Source organism: Erpetoichthys calabaricus, chromosome 3 (genome assembly GCF_900747795.2).
Source record: "Erpetoichthys calabaricus chromosome 3, fErpCal1.3, whole genome shotgun sequence".
Classification (NCBI taxonomy): Eukaryota; Metazoa; Chordata; class Cladistia; order Polypteriformes; family Polypteridae; genus Erpetoichthys; species Erpetoichthys calabaricus.
The window spans coordinates 269692031-269712038 of record NC_041396.2 but is presented as its reverse complement, the minus strand read 5'-3'; the positions used below and the strand labels follow the sequence as shown (position 1 = coordinate 269712038).

At 37.3% G+C, this 20008-nt stretch overlaps 2 protein-coding genes across 2 annotated transcripts in view; both read right to left on the bottom strand.

Moving 5' to 3' along the window:
* Window positions 1–2113, bottom strand: part of LOC114648924 (centrobin, centrosomal BRCA2 interacting protein) — a 35382-nt gene extending 33269 nt beyond the window's left edge. Inside the window, exon 1 of the mRNA XM_051925135.1 lies at window positions 1978–2113. The gene's annotated coding sequence lies outside the window, so the exon portion shown is untranslated. The remainder of the gene's footprint in view (window positions 1–1977) is intronic.
* A 1101-nt stretch (window positions 2114–3214) lies between these two features.
* Window positions 3215–20008, bottom strand: part of cntrob (centrobin, centrosomal BRCA2 interacting protein) — a 59790-nt gene continuing 42996 nt past the window's right edge. Inside the window, exons 6-9 of the mRNA XM_051925123.1 lie at window positions 9976–10083; window positions 9707–9823; window positions 4013–4090; window positions 3215–3442 (exon numbers count right to left, since the gene is read on the bottom strand). Of these exons, the coding sequence (XP_051781083.1) occupies window positions 9989–10083 (95 nt within the window). The 3' untranslated portion in view covers window positions 3215–3442; window positions 4013–4090; window positions 9707–9823; window positions 9976–9988. The remainder of the gene's footprint in view (window positions 3443–4012; window positions 4091–9706; window positions 9824–9975; window positions 10084–20008) is intronic.

The following is a 20008-nucleotide window of genomic DNA, read 5'->3' as shown; positions in this document are numbered from 1 at the left end:
TACCATGCAAGTTCATTCCTAAATCACAGATTTTTTTTTTCCTTTCTAATGATACATTTTTCATCCCAAGTGATCTGAAGCCTAAAACTGATAAATAATTTTCAGTTTTTAACTTTCTCTTCAGTTTCCTTTGGAGTACTTAATTAAACCAAACAGTGAATGATGAATACACATGGCAGGAAATGGAGACATGCTAGATGTACAACTAGTGGTTCCTTTCTCATTTGCATCTTATTGCTAATAAGGAGCAGTTAAAACGGTTGATTACAGCTGTTTAAGACTAAAATAAGCAATTAAGGGCTTCAAAATCTGCAACTAAAATGAAGCAGAAAAATGTCCACTTGTCACACAATTCCTTCTAGTTTAGTATCATGAGGCAATTTAACAAGATTGTTTAGATTCTTCTCAAGTCTACACAAGAATAAAGATTAAATTCTTTATTTATACAGTGCAGAGCTGTCCAGATCATTTTGACACACATACACACACTATCAATATCAGGCCTCTATCCCTGATGCTTTCAAATTCATGAATTCAAATTCTCCTAAACATAAATGGCAACTCTCCCCACCATTTTGATTTTGCTTCTTTTCCTAAATAATGTGTACTAATGTCTGCTAATGTTGACTTCATCCCCAGCCATCTGATTAGCCATTTTCTGCTACTGAAATGTTACTGTAATTATGTGCATCATCGTATAACTCTTTACTTGTTTTATTCTAATAAAGCTTCTAACCTCCTTATTATTATCTAGATTGGTGCAAAGCCAGAAAATTAAAACCAATACAGAAGGCTGGCTCATAATAAACTGTTTTTCTTCATAGAATTTGTCTTCAGAGGATGACCATCATTCTGGCTAAACAGAGGAGTATCTTCACAAACAGACTGATCCAAGTTAATTTCTGCCAGCAGCTATTATACTCTATAATGAATCATCCTAGTGCCATGGTGGTTATGATCTTTAAGTTGTTGTCTTGCATTGTATTTTTTTGGTCACAATATTATATGATTTGTTACTATCATTTTTGCAGCTTCCTTCAGGATCAATATAGATTCTACCAACCTATCTGATAATTACTATATTACTACATTTTCCTCAGTCTGTACTTCTTTTGGGAGTTCACTCACAGTTCATAGGATGAATTTATGTTTATCACAGCAAAGACTTAAACACACTTTCAAAAGCACATAGCACTGATCTGACTTGTTCACCACAAATACATACATCCATACTTAAAGCCAAATAAAATATATAATATGGCAGAAAAACATTTTCAACAGCATGTTTTGGTAGGCTGAGTCAATGTGGTGAGATGTGTTCAAAGTTTGTGGAGTAATGTTTAATTTTTAAATGTCTCCTAGATACTTTTGAAATTTTTAATAATGATTTATTTTGATATTTAAAAAAATTTCATTACTGCTGTTTATCAGTGAAACACATGGTTTCCTATTTATTTGCCACAATTATATGTGGCAACTTATAAGTGTACAACCTTGTTCCCTCCAGATATTCCAGACTGAAATATATTCTATAAATATATTAATTTATTTCTTAAACCACTGAAACCCTAGAAACTGTCACTGTAGTACATTATGACATTTGTGTGAAATTAATTAACCCTAACTTCGTAGAAGCTACTTTTATAATTAAATCATTGGGGTGGAAACCCATCATAACCCACAACCGAAAAAAAACAATAGGAACTTGCAACTGACAGGCAACAGTCAATGACACAAAGTGGGTAGCAACTCAGTGGTTGAGAAACACCTGTTTAAAGAATGAACATATGCATGTTCAACGTGTATCACACTCCATCTTTATCAGACTCTTTAGAACTTCACTAGCTCTAATTTTAATTTTTGTGAGTAGGGACACAAATTTCAAATATTATCAGAGCTGACCAATGTAAATTCATACTTTCCAATAAACTGAAGCACACCCTTAAATTAGCACCTGACAAAACAATCTGCAGTCACCTGTGCTGTTCCTGAATAGAGGCACTTTGCTGTGCAGACTCTTTATGGAACTGCGCCAGTCTTTCTGACAGCTGCTGCTCCAAGGATACCTTATACTGAGCTTGCATCTGAGATCTCTCTGCTTCAAAACGAGCCTGGAATACAGGAATAAAAACGGAATTAAAAAAAAAAGACAGATAAAATAACAGTAAAATTGACTTGCTAATTGAAATGCTCAAGTAGAAAGTTCATGTTAAGTGCTAGAGTTTGAGGCTCAAGTTCACAATTTTTTTTTTTTTTTTTTTAAATGTGGCTAACAACATATTTTTCACAGCCAAACTGTAGTGCCTGAGGTAAGGATAGAAACTGTTCCAGTTAAAGGGTGAGAAATACCCTAACAAGTTTTGATTATTTCTGACAGTCATGCAGAATTTTTTTTTACAGTTTAAAGCAAAATATAGAATGTCTGTAAACTGAGTTAAAATAGGTGGTTCAGGAAAACAAATCATCTTTCAGCTTGGCTATTGGACTTTGAAAAGCCAAACTATATTTGACCAAAAGCCAACCAAACTCTCCAATGCTATCTACACTAAAGTATGTAAAGTAGTTACTTGTTTGAGGCAACACAACTTATTCACTACTGACTTAACTTTCCTATTGTGACTACTTTCTTGTGACAGACAAGGGCACATTTTTTGCGCTGGTAAAAATTACAGAAGGGCTTCCGTTTCAACTAGGCAATATCCTCTACTAAAAATGTTAATGTTTTGTTTTTTCATAATTTTCATATGCAGTAAGCTACCAGTACAACTAATAGCAATATTAGATCAACTCTAACTCACCTATGAATCTGGTAAATTAATAAAAACCCACAGAATGCAAAGGATTTCAGCAAATACAGGTAAAAGTTCAAACAGGACTTGCCTCAGCAAAGGTTCAGCTCCATCTGAAAGTTGTCCCGAGCTAGCTGAGCTTTTTTCCAGTTCAGATTCTAGTTTCTGCACTTCTGTCTTCACTGATAGAAGGACTTGATGAGCACTTTGGGCACGCTGGGTCTCATGGCCTGCAATAGTATGAATAAATATAGAAAGTACTTTTAAAGAAATGTCAGAAATTCCTGCAAGATCAAGCAAATATACAGTATTTCTACAATTAGACAGAAATAATACCTTTCATTTTAAAAATTCAAAACAGATTACAATAAAATTAATCCTGAGTTGATTCCAGTTGAATGCAAATTTCTCCTACTTCTTTTTTCAATCTGCTGTTTGAGATCAGACTCTTGCTGCTTAAGCTGCTCTTCTAGCTCCCTTTCCTCTTTTCCCCCAGGTATCCCTCTGTTCTTCAAGTGTTGTCCGCACAGTCTGTGCTCTCTTCTGCCTCCTGCTGGCTAACATTCACAGCTTCATTCTCGTTCCCTTTGTAGGTCTTGAATTTTGAGGTTACTTAGCTCCAGCTGCCTTGAGAGACCAGCAAGTTTATCCTCCTGGAAATAAAGACAGATGTAGATACTGGTGAAAAAAAAATCATATTCTAACATGTTCACTTCCAGACAAAATACTTTTTTGTATCAGAAAGAATACAAGCACTTATGCCTTTCAGTTTGTGGATGTGCAAAATGAGCAATTAGCCTATTACACAGCATTTTAGAGTGTTTACCTCTTCCAATATTAAATTAGGCAGCCAATAGCAATGTAATCTCCTGAACTACTACGTAAATATTACTATTCACTACTCTTCCAGATGTTTCTGTTCTAACAAGACTGCATATAAACAAAGAGAATACTCACTACAGTGAATACATTTAGTCTGTTTAAGAATTTTCAAAATAATAAATTAACAATGTGCAAGCAAATTATCAATGTCCAGGAAAATCAATTAGCTTATTAACAGAACAGCTATTCATTCATTAATCCACTTCATAACCCATAATCAAGGTCCCATTTTAGGGGAGGTTGAATGAAATTTGACATTTCAAAACATGGTGTTCCTGTCGTTTTTCAGAATTTAGTAAATATTATTTATTACATTTTATTTATAGTTCTAAATAACTTACCAATAGACGTTTATCATTCTCTAGCTGTGTTACTTGTTTCTGCTCTTTCAATAGACGTTCTTCACACTGTTGTATGAACTGTGAAATTATTAAAAGAAAAAATATTGCAGATGTATATACAGTACTTGTATAAATAAAATAGTTTAAATGATTTACTCAGACTGACAAAATGAGAATTATTACTTCAATGTCACTGTGGATTAATACTACTTCTAGGAAACAATACCTGAAAAAAGGAAAATGCATTATAGAGATAAAGTACAACAAATGGATTATAAGTGGTAATAGACACATCACCAAACAACTGAACTAAATCTGAACACATTGTTTAGATTAAAATGCTTTAACCACTATGCCACACTACACACAGTAATTAAATCAGTAGACTGGGCTTATAGTTAAGTTGAGGCTGGATTTTTAAAATTCTCTTTTTTTGGATATTTTATTAATCCTCTCTCACTCTCTCTCTATTATATTTATATATTATATATATATTTATATATATATATATATATATATATATATATATATATGGAAGAGAAGGTCTGTGATACGGTTTGCATATTTGCCGTTGGATGATCCACAAAGGGAGAAAAAACGAAATCACGTATCATAAAATAGTTTTATTCCTGAGCTTTCAACCCCTATCAGGGGTCTTCATCAGAGGATAATGCTTAGACTTACAAGAATCAAAGGCAATATATAGCAGCACATTCAGGGGGGGGTGGGGTGGAGGTGACTAAGTCCGTATGATCAAAAAGGGGGGGGGGGTTATCGTTAAATTAAATTATATGCACATACTAAATCGACAGGACACACATTCAACTGGGACAACGTGAAAGTAAAATGTAAGGCCAGTACAAAAAGCGCCAGAGAGAGTTGGCCGAGTCTTGGCTAGCAGATGAAAATGCCATCAACAGACACTTGGACATAAACCCAGCATATGCCAACTTAAGAAGGACATATGCACTTTAATTTAACGATAACCCCCCCCCCCGCTTTTTGATCATACGGACTTAGTCACCCTCCACCCAACCCCCCCCTGAATGTGCTGCTATAGTATTGCCTTTGATTCTTGTAAGTCTAAGCATTATCCTCTGATGAAGACCCCTGATAGGGGTGATTGAAAGCTCAGGAATAAAACTATTTTATGATACGTGATTCGTTTTTTTCTCCCTTTGTGGATCTCCAACTGCAAATATATATATATATATATATATATATATATATATATATATATATATATATATATATATATATATATATATTATATATATTAAATAAATAATTGTAAAACCTTTGACCACAACCTCTGTACTCAATAGAATTTACTAATACCTCACCCCAATGTATACACTGTGAAACTCAACATAACAAAACATCTGTAGTAAGTGAGCCTTTAGATATAATGCTGGTCACCTCTAAACTGTTGAATAATCTATGTACTAGTACATAGGCCCACTTGGCCTAAGGCATTTAAAAAAATTGTAGAAAACCAATGATTTAGCATAGTATATTCTTGTTAGGACTACTGCCAAAGACTGTAATAACTGAATGCTTTATTAACATTATACAGTAATCCCTCCTCCATCGCGGGGGTTGCCGTTCCAGAGCCACCCGCGAAATAAGAAATCTGCGAAGTAGAAACCATATGTTTATATGGTTATTTTTATATTGTCATGCTTGGGTAACAGATTTGCGCCAGAAACACAGGAGGTTGTAGAGAGACAGGAACGTTATTCAAACACTGCAAACAAACATTTGTCTCTTTTTCAAAAGTTTAAACTGTGCTCCATGACAAGACAGAGATGACAGTTCCGTCTCACAATTAAAATAATGCAAACATATTTCCTCTTCAAAGGAGTGTGCGTCAGGAGCAGTGACTGTCATAGAGATAGAGAAAAGCAAACAAATCAATAGGGCTGTTTGGCTTTAAAGTAATGCAAAGCACACGGCACAAAGCTGTTGAAGCGGCAGCTCACACCCCCCTCCATCAGGAGCAGAGAAAGAGAGAGAGAGAGAGACAGAGAGAGACAGAGTTTGTTTTTCAATCAAAAATCAATACGTGTGCCCTTCGAGCTTTTAAGTATGCGAAGCACCGTGCAGCATGTCGCTTCAGGAAGCAGCTGCACAGAAGGTAGCAACGTGAAGATAATCTTTCAGCATTTTTAGACGTGTGTCCGTATCGTCTAGGTGTGCAAACAGCCCCCCTGCTCAATCCCCTACGTCAGGATCAGAGAAAGTCAGCGCAAGAGAGAGAGAAAAGTAAGTTGGGTAGCTTCTCAGCCATCTGCCAATAGCGTCCCTTGTATGAAATCAACTGGGCAAACCAACTGAGGAGAAGCGGGTTGTACCAGAAATTAAAAGACCCATTGTCCGCAGAAATCCGCGAACCAGCAAAAAATCCGCGATATATATTTAAATATGCTTACATATAAAATCCGCGATGGAGTGAAGCCGCGAAAGGCGAAGCGCGATATAGCGGAGGGATTACTGTAAATCAAGTTTTTTGTTGTATTATGTGTAGCATTATGTTAAATTGAATTTTAATATTTCTATAATGAAAACATGCACAGTAAATGCACCTGTAACAGGCAAAATAAACAGATTAAGGCATCACTGAGTTTTAACTAACAAGTAGGGTCAACTTTTTAAAATGAACATATTGCTCCTGTTGCTTTCTCTTAATTGTGCAATTTGGACTACACCTGTGGTTTAAATAATAATAATACATTTTATTTATACAAGGGCGCCTTTCTAAGCACTCAAGAACACACAAATAAAAACAAACAATAAATAAAAAAGCACATTATAAACAAAACTTAAAGCATCAGAAAATACAGGAAATATAAAAATTAAACCAAACAGAAGCCACTGTAATCATAACGAAAAAGCCATTTTAAACAGATGGGTTTTAAGTTTACATGTGAAAGTTGAAAATGATTCAATATTTCTAAGCTCAGTAGGTAGTGAGATCCAGAGCTTGGGAGCAGAACGGCTGAATGCTCTGCTCCCCATGGTGGTTAGATGGGCGCGAGGGACCGTTCAGGTGGATGGAGGAAGAGGGATCTAAGGTTACAGGGGAGGGAATGGCTTACATGAACAAGGTCGGACAGATATGGAATGGCGAGGTTATGAATGGCCTTAAATGTTAACAGCAGAATTTTAAAATCAATTCAAAACTTAATAGGGAGCCAATGAAGCTGCTGCAAGACCAGAGTAATATGGTGAATAGACAGGGTTCAAGTATTGGATGCGAGCAGCAGAATTCTGGGCTAGCTGAAGCTCTATGGAGAGATTTATTAGAGAGACCAAAGAGGAGCGAATTGCAATAGTCCACATGAGAAGTAACAAGACTGTGAACAAGAATGGCAGTGGCATAGGGAGTGCAGGAGGGGCGGATGCGGATTAATATTATGTAGGTGGAAGTAAGCAGACCAGGTGATGTTATTAATGTGAGATTGGAAAAATAGTACTCTATCAAGGATGACATCCAGACTCTTGACGTGAGGTGAAGGGGAAACAAAGGAGTTATCAATAGCAAGTAAAAGATTATCAGCTTTGGATAATGATGAATTTGAACCAATGAGGAGAACCTCAGTTTTGTCATTGTTTAATTAAGAAAAATTTGAAGAAAACCAGGATTTAATTTCAGCACTGCAGTCAGTAAGCGAAGATGGTGAAAAAGAAGAGGCGAGTTTACTAGCAAGGTAGAGCTGGGTGTCACAGTGAAATTAATGTTATATTTATGAAAAATATTACCAAGGGGAAGGTGGTAAATAATAAAAAGAATAGGCCCCAGGACAGAGCCCTGGGGCACACCTGAAGTAACAGTGGTGGGTCGGGATTTGAAAAGTTTTAAGCTGAATGAACTGAGTGCGGCCTGAGAGGTAGGATATGAACCAATCTAGTGGAGTGTGGGTAACTCCAATCAAAGATAATCTATTAAGGAGAGTGGTATGACAAATAGTATCAAAGGCCGCACTCAGATCAAGGAGGATGAGAATTGTAATTAAACCAGAGTCAGCATCCCTAAGAAGGTCATTGGTAATTTTAAGAAGTGCCGTTTCTGTACTATGCAGGGGGTAAAAACCAGACTGGAACTGTTCATACACATTATTATGAGATAAGTGGGAGTGAGTTGGATTGCTACTATTTTTTCAAGAATTTTGGAGATGAACAGCAGATTAGAAATAGGGCGAAAATTATTGAAGTTAGTAGATCAGCACCAGGTTTTTTTCAGTATTGGGGTTATTGCAGCAGTTTTACAAGATGAATAGTACAAGTAAGTAAGAGAAGAGTGAATTACAGCAGAAATAAGAGGGACCAGAAAGGGGAGGCAGGTTTTAACCAGAACTGTGGGAAGGAGGTCCAGCTGACAAGTACATGGCTTTGATTAGAAGATGAGATCTGAGATTTCTGAGAAGATGGGAAACTAAAAAGAGGAAAATGAGGTGAATAGATGAGTGTAGTTCAGAGGAAATACAGAGAGAATCTGGACCAAGGTGCTGATGTATCATCTGGATTTTCTGTTTTTGATGCTTGCAACCCAGCAACAACCACCTGTTCCAGTTGGTGTGAAACATTAGTCGATACTTCATTGAGGCTAAAACTAATTAATAAATAATTTAATAATTTTCTTAATAAATAAAATTATAAAAACTTTCAACACTTGTGTTGCAGCTTTAATTCTGTAAGATAATGTATAGTGAAGTATGAATGTTCCATCTGTTCTTATCATTGTAATGTTCTTATCTCCCCACTAGTCTGAGTTAAACAGCTCATCATCGAACAGTCATCTCTGCTAAATATTTAATCCATTTTCTCAGCATCCAGACAGCATCCTGAATATGGTAACCATTTATCCACACTTACATTGTCACAGGTCAGTTGCCATCTCTTAACTGGCCCTAGCATTCCCATTGTTGTGATTGTGGAGTAACTCAGAGAAGCGAAACATGTAAAGTTGTCGTAGACAGTGCCACTGTTGGGATTTGAACCCTGGACTCTGAAGCTGTGAGGCAGTAGCATTAAATGTGTTGCTCCTCTTGTACATAGAAATAAAATTCTAGGACTGCTCCTATAAAAATTGTAGAACACTCATTTAAAACATTTTGTGTTATTAACTGAAGCTTATGTCAAGCATGAGATGTCTAATAGATATGCCATCTCTGAGTGAGTGAAATCAAAATGCAGGGTTGTTATACCTTGTGAATGCTGCATTGCTAATATTTTCTCCTTTCTTATTTTTCCACCTGCTTATTGTTTACCACCATATAAGGAGCAAATGGTATGGGAATTTTCACACCTGCTTGCCTGGAGTGTGCTACAGGACCATGAATAGGAAAGCTTGAACTTGAAGTGCAAGTCTATGCTCCTCATTTTAATGCAGGTAATGATTTTCGAATTCCATCAGAAAACTGGAAGGTGTAGGTTAGACGTGTTCACACAAACCCAGTAGTATAAAGGACACTATAGCCCCTGATCTGAAAACGGGCTTGCTGGGATCCAGTACAGAGACAATATCACATACTACAACAAGAATATTCTTCAGATATGCATACATGTATATTAAAAGCTATCTTTGCTGTGTTATGCACATAAGGTTTAATACAATCAGAAGGTAGCAAATTACACTGGGGTTCCCCAAAACAGTGTAATTTTCCGTATTCTGTAAAATACAAATGGATTCACCTCTTGTTGGTTGACCCGGCTTTTGCTGGCAGCATCATTATCCTCCTTCAGTCTTTTAATTAGAGCACTCTTCTCGGACTCGTTCTTTTTCCAGCTGTCCACAACACTGGCTAGAGTCTAAGTGACAAAGAACATTTAAAATGAGAATAAAAGGTGATGTGGATCCAAACAGCAAGACTCCTAGCAAATATATTAAAATAAAAACTCTAAATTTGTATGACCTGAAAACAAATTAAAAGAACTGCATTAAAAAATAGCCATTGACTCACTTTGTCTAGCTGCTCAATCGATAATGTTCTTTTTCCTGTCAGCAGAAACGGCAATAGCTAACTGTTGTTGGAGTTCAAGAATTTTGTTCTGTAGAGTCTGAATTTGGTCTCTCACAATGCTAAAAAAAACCCAATTTTGTTAATTAAAAAAAAATCTCTTTATAGGAATATAAAATGTAACATGGTGGAACTAAGCCTCTGCATAGTTATTAAATCATCTTAATGCAGCAAATGAAATGAAAATTAAGGGAAATAGATGTATATTTATTCTTCATTGATCACTGAGGCAGTTCTTTTTAAGAATGTAGAAAAAAAACATTTTTTTAAACTTACTGCTATAGATTGGTTTTAATGCATCAATATCAACTTGTATAAGTAATTGCTTTGTGATCACAATTTATTATTGGAGTATCCAATGTTATCCAAAAACACAGAAAAACACAGAAAAATAACTTTGAAAGGTTTTAATGTGAATAAATACACATTAACAGTTGAACATTTGTAATAACATGCCTGATCAAATCAATCAAGCAGTCCTGACTAGGCTTTTCAAAATAAGCTATATCATAAAGAGCTGTCCTATAAATAACATTAAAAAAGTAAATAAACATACTTGAAAATAATTAAGTGCATAAAGTACAAAATCACAAAAGTGAACATGCCAAAACAAGAAATACAAACTCCAATAGTTATTTATAAACAACATATCAAAGGAAAAATATGGCATTTCAATATGGATTTCAACATTTACATGAAAAGAAAAAAAGAAAGAGACTGGAGGGGGTAGGTGTTCCAAGAGAGTGATTGTGAAACAAAATAATGTGCTTTTTACCATCACAGCACTGGACACAAATCAAATTTAGGAGTACAGTAGCCACATTTTTCCCTCCATCTATTACAATGCTTGTAGATTGAGATTCAAGGTTAACCAATTTTTTTTTTTTTTTTTTTATATGAAGTTTTTATGTGCAGCTAAAAATTGTAGCTTATGATGCTAAACAATACTGCTGTAAAAGAAAACAAAAGGGAAAAGAAATAAAGGGCAATTAAAAATACTCAATCTTCCACTTTCTAGTAATTTCTAACTAATTGCTCCAGTAGAAGAAAAGGAAAGAACCTAGAAAAAATGTTTTTACTTAAACACAAAATAGTCCTATATAAATGTAAACTTTATAAAGCATTATAAAGTTAAAACCAAGACACTTCAAAGCAAAATAGCAAACTTAGGTTCAAGTCCCAGTAAGGAAATAGGTCTTTATATCTGATAGTAAAAGTAATATGCGTTGCTTGCTATACTCTGCATGAAGCTTCAGTGTTTTTCAGGGAATCTGGTATAACAGCAAAGTCCAATAAGTAAGAGGATTAGGAAGGGAGATTGGCCTGCTAAATACAGCAGTCTTCAAAGAGAAAAATCAAGATCCTTCAAGCAGCTTACAGACATTTGAGCTCCTCAGGACTTCACCATCTTGGACAAGGTCACTCAGCAACAAGCATGGCACGTGGAGACCAGACAATTCAGACAAGGATACATGAAACAAGTAATCATTGCAACAGACAGGAAAAAATGCATTCCAATCAACCTCTTTCTAGAAACCTCAACAATCAGAAAGACAAGAAATAAATAAGGTGAATTATAAGTTTTTCCTTCCAAACATACAGTATGCACATCATTTAAGTGACCTGCATACTTCTGAGAAAACCTGCCAATGCACTGAGCTGATCGGCTGAATTTTAGCAAAATGCAAAACACCCAAGAAACTTTCATGCCAGTGTATATTTATATAAGTGGTAATGTAAGAGGAAAATAAACAAAAAATATAATTACATAGAACAGTACAGGGTGGTAAAAAAAAAAAAAAAAAATAGCCAGATGTCACGTTTTCCTCCCTATTCTTGGAGGCAAAATTCCTCTCTCCAGTAGCCTCCTAGATTTTGGACTTTCACATCCAATATCCAATTCCCAATGTGCTAAATATGCTTTTTTAGCAGGTTTCACCACCCAAACCCACTCTCTCACCTCAGAGTACTGCATCCCTCCACCCATCCTTCTGCTGATACCAGCATAGGAGAGAGTTTCCCCCCCACCCACAATTACAGCAGCCCAGGTAAGAGGAGAGCTGAGGAGATTTCTTGTCAGCAAACCAGTGGGTTCAGATGGAGTATCACCACGACTGTTGAAGGCCTGTGTGTTGGAGCTGGGGATTTCTCTACAGCGCATCTTCAACCTGAGCCTGGAACAGGGGAGGAGTCCCGAGGCTTTGGAAAACATCTTGCGTCACCCCAGTCCCAAAGGTATCACATCCTGGTGAGCTGAATGATTTCAGGCCTGTCGACCGGATGTCATATGTGATGAAGACCATGGAGCGGCTGCTGCTTCACCACCTGAGGCCACAGGTCTGCCATGCCCTCGACCCTCCGCAGTTCGAATACCAGGAGAAGGAGGGAGCGGAGGATGCCATCATCTATATGCTACACCAATCCCTCTCCCACTTGGACAGAGGCAGTGGTGCAGTAAGAATTATGTTTTCTGGACTTCTCTAGCGCCTTCAACACCATCCAACCTCTGATCCTTAGGGACAAGCTGACAGAGATGGGAGTAGATTCATACTTGGTGGCATGGATCGTGGGACTATCTTACAGAAAGACCTCAGTATGTGCGTCTCAGGAACTGCAGGTCTGACACTGTGGTCAGCAGCACAAGAGTGCCGCAGGGGACTGTGCTTTCTTCCGGTCCATTTCAGCCTATATACATCAGACTTCCAATACAACTCGGAGTCCTGCCATGTGAAAAAGTTTGCTGACGACACTGCTATCGTGGGCTGCATCAGGAGTGGGCAGGAGGAGGAGTATAGAAACCTAATCAAGAACTTTGTTAAATGGTGCGACTCAGACCACCTACAACTGAACACCAGCAAAACCAAGGAACTGGTGGTGGATTTTAGGAGGCGTGGCCCCTCACGGACCCTGTGATCATCAGAGGCAGTGCAGGATTTACGTATAAGCTACACAAGCTATAGCTTAGGGCCCCCGCCTTCTTGGGGGCCCCCCAAAACAAATTGTCCGAAGTGAGCAATTGTCATATATACTTAAATATACATTATTTGTCACAATCAGGCCCAGCCTTAGGCATAGGCGAAGTAGGCGACCTGCCTAGGGCCCCAGCGTCCGGGGGGCCCCGGATCGACTCCTTGGTCTAATTTTCACGCATTTCACAGAGCTTCCAGGGGGGCTCTGCCCCCCTCAGGGGGCCCCTGGACCCCCCCTTTCACCTAGGGCCCCATAATACCTAAGACTGGCCTGATCAGAGGTGACTGTGTGCAGAGAGTGCAGACCTATAAATACCTGGGAGTGCAACTGGATGATAAATTGGACTGGACTGCAATACTGATGCTTTGTGCAAGAGAGGACAGAGCCGACTATACTTCCTTAGAAGGCTGGCATCCTTCAACATCTGCAATAAGATGCTGCAGATCTTCTATCAGACGGTTGTGGCAAGGGCCCTCTTCTATGTGGTGGTGTGCTGGGGAGGCAGCATAAAGAGGAGGGATGCCTCTTCTATATACAATGTTATTGACTTATACCTGCCTTGCACTCTCCACCCTGCATTTTTTAACCTGCACTGCATTTTTATCACTCTTTAATTAATATTGTTTTTATCAGTATGCTGTTGCTGGAGTATGTTTACATATGTTGGGCAGTGAGAGAGTGACAATTTGTTGTATTACCTGTGCTTAATTTCTCCTAACAAAAAAAAAAAAAAAATCTGTCAAAACAGACCCAGAGTGAAAATCTTGATACTGTTAAGTGTAGATATTTCATACAAAAGTCATTAACTAAGTAAGTGGTTATGCCACCATTAGTAGTAATAAGTACAAATACATATTTTCTACAGCTTCCGATAGCTTCTATACCACAGCAGAATTTTAACCCATTCCTTACTGCAGAAATTCTTTAAATATATGGAGAAGAATTTCAGATCCTGCCAAAACATCTTAACGCCATTAAGGCCTAGGCTTTAACTAGGCCATTCCAAAACAGTACATTTGTACTCCTTATTTAGTTATTCTAATGTAGACTTGCTTATACGTTTCTGATCAAGATCTCTTTGTATGATTTCCACTAGACTTCAGTTTTAGTTAAAGGGTTGCCTACCCACCTTCCTAATTGAACTTCTGATACTTCTCAGTATCCACAGTTTATTCAGTTATGGCAAGACATGGTTCAGCAGAATGTTTTTTAAACAATGTCAGTATTATAATTACTTTGCCACTGGCATTATTCTGAAAGGCATTGCTAAACATACTACAGATACATAGCGACACATGCTACCAAGCCAATTCCAGTTTGACTAATCTCTTAATATACTGTTCCAGGTAACAAACAATTATCTTGGTTCATTCTGACAGGCCTATGTCAAGCATGTCCATGTTCTTACTTAGTAGTAAGCAGAGAAATATTATTGACAACAAAAATTTAAACAACTAAAAAAGACATTGTTAATTCATTATATAAAAAAACAAACAAAAAAAACTAAAGGCTGACTGAAAAGCTAATTTAAACAAATTAAAATAAAATACTGTAAAAAATGAAATACAATTAAATTGAGTAGTTTCTAGCACTTCAAAAATAATCAGTTGCTGGTAGGCTATTACTTCCTGTCTGTCCCTCCTTTTTCACTAACTGATTGGCTCATTATGTGGCTATGTAACGTAATGTCACATAACTAGACATAATATGTTTTTGAACATGGATATACAGCAAAGAATGGATTGTAAATGTGGACAATTTGAGAGCATAAAAAAAAGTATGATATGACAGTAATGACTATGTGCATAATTGATGTAGTTGGTTGATACTTTGACATGCCCAATTAAAGAGAAATATATATAAAAGGAAAAAAAAAACACGCACACACTGCTTAAAAATCTGCTAATACAAAGACATAAACAAAGTGGATGAGGGCCATGACGCACTGAACAAAATCTAAAAAAATAAGGTAAAATAACATGCAGAACACTACTATCTGGTTAAACTCTGCCAATCAAACACGAGAGAGAGAGAGAGACTCTGCTGGTACAGTGATTTATGGAATCAGGCATGTATTACAGGTTGTGTGAATTCCTTGCCTTCATAAGGATCTGTAAAGTACTTAATCCTAAATTTAAAATGCCTAGTACTGCTCAAGTAAACAGCTTGCTCCTTGAATATCTTGACAATGCTACAATGCAAGTGAGACAGGTTTTTCCAAATATTCAGAAGATAATGCTCTGTACAGATGGCTGTGTCAAAAACAGTCAAACTGCATCTCTGACATATCTGTATTCTTCTACAATCCCTGAGCTAATAAGGCACTGTTGCATTTCTTATTCTTCATTGAATCACCCTTTAAGATGAAATGAAAAACTCAACCAAAATGATTATCTCAAAATAACAATTGTGTAACCCACCAGAAGTTCACAAAGCTAAACTGAAACAAAACTACAAATGAAATGAGAAGTAAAAATAGTACAGAAATTAACACTAACATAAAAAATAAAACTAAAAACACCTTTTGGGTATTGTTTTTCATCTTGCAGTTCAGCCACACACATATGCATTTTGCCTAGTGCCTTTCTGATTATAGGTCTGCAAAAACTTGCCTTAGTCAAGTTAAGACACATCTTCAGATGTAGAACTCTTTGTAACTTCATGGAAAATTATGAACCACATTCATTGAGAGTTTTGTGAATGCTTGTCACAGCTTAAAAAACTGAAACTGTATGTGGTATGGCTTTAGATCAGGAGTTCTCAAACTCGGTCCTGGGGACGCAATGTGGTTGCAGATTTTGTTCTAACCAGATTTATAATCAATGGCAACACCTGATAACACTGATCTAATTTAATTAGCTGTTTTTTTCTCTCATTCTACATTCATAAAAGCATAGCAGTATGATTTTTACATTTATAAGACATTTAGAAATATTATTGCTTTTGCTATAGACTTAAATGATTAACTTTCTTTTGCAGATTTCATTATATTTTGCCCTCTGTGCAGTTTTCCCCTTTGTTGTATCTATTAATGACAATTAAAAATAAGCAGAGCAGACACCCAGGCAAACGACACTGAATAATCAAAGGCTGCATCTACTTTAGCGTCAGACCCACTAATAAGTAAAAATGTATTAATCAAACAATTAGAACACACACACACACACACACACATATATATATATATATACATACATACACACACATATACATACAGTGGGTATAGAAAAGAATCACTCCCTTTGAAATATTCACTTTTTTTGCTTTACAGCCTTAAATGAAAACACACCCAAAAAAATATTTCTTCCCAGCTTCACTTACTCAATACAACCTATAACATCCAAGTGAAAGGTATCACAGCTACAGTTCAGAAAAATTATTAAAAAAATCAAAAACAAGACATGCTGAGATTAATAAAGGATCACTCCCCCAATGTCAATATTTTGTTGAACCACCTTTTGCTTTAATTACAACCTTGAGTCTGTTGGGATACTTCTCTATCAGCTTTGCAAATCTAGATTGAGCAAAATTTGCCCACTCTTCTTTACAGAACTATTTTAAGTTCGGTCAAATTGGATGGTGAGTGTTGGTGGACTGCTTTGTTCAAATCTTTCCACAGATTTTCAATGGGATTTATGTCTGGGCTCTGACTGGGCCACACAAGGACATTCACCTTTTTCTCTTTCAGCCACTGTGTGGTCGATTTTGCTGTGAGCTTCAGGTCGTTGTCATGTTGAAAGGTGAACATTTTGCCATCTTCAACTTTCTGGCAGAGGGTAGCAGGTGTTCCTCAAGAATTTGACGGTATTTTGCCCCATCCATTTTTCCTTCTACCCTAACGAGAGCCCCAGGACCTGTGGCAGAGAAACACCCCCACAACTGGTGCTGCCACCTCCATGCTTTACTGTAGTATGGGTGTGGTGTGGATGGTGAGCTGCATTGGATTTCCTCCAGATGTACTGTTTGGTATTGAGGCCAAATAGTTTAGATTTTGGTCTCATCTGACCATAAGACCTTTTTCCACTTGGCATCAGAATCTTCAAAGTGCATTCTGGCAAAGCTCAAACGAGCCTTAATGTGGCCTTTCTTGAGAAGTGGCCTTTTCCTTGTGACTCTCCCAAACAAGCCACAATTGTGGAGCGCTTGTGAAATTGTTGTCACATACACACAATGACCACTCTTTGCCATAAAATCCTGTTAATTCCTTCAAAGTGGCCATTGGCCACTTGGTAGCCGCTCTTACCAAATTCCTTCTTGCTCTTCCGTCCAGTTTGGAGGGACGGCCGGATCCAGGGAGGGTCCTAGTAGTACCAAACACTTGCCACTTCTTTATTATGGACTTTACTATGCTCCTTGGGACTGATAAAGCCTTTGCGATTTTTTTGTATCCATTTCCTGCCTTATGTCTGTCCACAACTCTATCCCTGAGATCTTTTGAAAAGTGGCTTGTCATCCATAGTCAGTTGTTTGCTGTCAGTTGCACTACCAAGCAAGGGAATGCTCCAGGAACAGCTGTTTTCATGCTTCACTAATCACACTGATTACAACTGATAATAATAATAATAATTCCTTGCATTTATATAGCACTTTTCTCACTACTCAAAGCGCTTAGCAATTGCAGGTTAAGGGCCTTGCTCAAGGGCCCAACAGAGCAGAGTCCCTTTTGGCATTTTATGGGATTCGAACCGGCAACCTTCCGGTTCCCAGTGCAGATCCCTAGCCTCAGAGCCACTACTCCTCCTGATCACAGGTGGAAGCCGGTAACCATGGTCTGCAATGGAAATGGTGCTTACTTACACCTGATTGAGTTTACAAATATTGTTGGGGGGGGGGATCCTTTATTAATCTCTGTATTTGTTTTTTTTCTTTAAAAATTCTCCTGAACTGTAGCTGTGATATTTTTTCACTTGTATGTTACAGATTGCATTGAGTAAATAAAGCTGAAAAAAATATTGGTTTGTGTGTTTCATTTAAGGATGTAAAGCAAATATATACGTGGCGCAGCGTAAAGGGGCTTCGTCTCTGACACCAACGTTCGAGGTTCGATCCCCGAGAGGGAAGCAGTAGAGTGTGTACGCCTGATGAGCCCAAATGAGGGTGAAACACGCGTCGCATACTCTTTGCATTATTTGACAGTAAACTATCCAACATAAAAATATATTATATATATATAAAAATATATAAAATCTTAAATATTAAGTCAACAGACGGATTAAGATGAGGTCACTAGAAAGGCGTGTGTAGTGCTCCCGATATCTATGCAAAAGGATGAAGATCCAAGACTTTAGAGACCTGGTGCTTCCTGTCTTGACATATGGTTGAAGGACATGGACTATATCCAGTGACACGAGATGAGAATTAGACTCCTTCGGTACTGTCTCTCTTCGGAGAATCCATGGGTACAGCTGGTTTCACTTTGTATCGAATTAGTGGTTGCTCATGGAGTCCCGAATGAGGCAGATTACATGCATTGTGAGGAAGAGTCAGTTACGGCACTACAGCCATGTGGCGCAATTCCCCAAGGGTGATCCGGCTTTCAGAATCCTCATTGTTGAGGACCGAGTGCCAGGCCAAGGGGATCCCACATAACAACTGGCTGCGGCACATAGAGGGTCATTTCTAGAGGGTGGGCCTGAACCGCGTGTCTGTCTGGAAGATTGCCAACCAGGATCCTGAGCTGTTTCGTCATGTGGTGGGTGCGACAACACACTGTACCAGTGCATGCTCCCCAACCTGACCTGACTTTCAAATTAGCCAGGAACTGATATTTATGAAGTCAGAAAGTTACCAATTTTTGTACAGAAGAGAGAAAGTTGTTATTTAAGTGTTTTCCCCCACAGAGAAATGCAAAGTTATGTTGATCCATCCATTGTCCTTAACCAGGAAACAGGTAAGCAAATGGCAGAAGAATATATACCATTTCTTTATGGGTGAGGGAAAAAAGCATGTGACACAATTACTTTGGAATAGAAAGGCAAAAAATTATGAAAGACCTAGCTTCTCTCTTCCAACCTAGTACACTTTGGGTGCAAAATGTCTTTAAAAATAAAGCCATTTCCTACACTCTCATCTAGACTTTTTCCTTCTGATAACATGGAAGTGGTCTCTTATGTGCACGGGGACAGATTCCAACAGAACATCACTCAAACATGTCTCACTGTGCGAGACACAGTGGAAAGTGGAGAGTCCAACTTAGGAGGCAACTGTTGGCCATTGCACTGTGAAACACCTTCAGAAGAGGGGGGAAAAAAACTACCAAATGAATACTTTTTGTATGTTATGAATATATGTAAAACAATTACATTTCTAATTTATATTTGTTTAAGTCTAATTAAAAAAATACTTTGTTTTCTCTAAAATACTGTTTTTTTCATTATAAACCTTCACCTCTTGAATAATGGATGTGACAGAGAAATAAAAGTCAAAGATTTGGATTTTACACCCACACATCTATAAGGAACATTTGAAAGTTCTGATGGGAGCAAAATAATTTTTTTTGCAAACCAGTGTTATGCAAGTCACAACTGGTATGCATGGAAATGGAAGAAATTACCTTAAAGAAAGAATAGGCATACATGAGAAAAAAAAAACATTACCATATGGTCATATTTAATTTAGCATTTTAAGCCACATATCATACATCAAAAATGCAGATATAACAACATTTAAATTATTCAAACTATATACCAAGCAATACAAAATGCCTGCAGAAGAAGTTAAATTGATTTTACTGTTTTATATTGTTAATCGCGGATTAAAGTGGCATAGAGCACTTGTGCAAGTTTTTATCCATAATGCAGTAACAGAAATAACCACACCTTTAATCAATAGACAGCCAATGTTGATGTAAGGATGAACCAATATGCTGTAATATGTTTTAATTGTAAGCAGTTCTTCTATTGTCCACTAACTAAAGGTATGTCTAGATGTGCATGATAAAGCAAATCACACTGTTTCCAGGCTGAAACTAAGACAAGTTACTTTTAACTGCTAAATTCTGCAACAA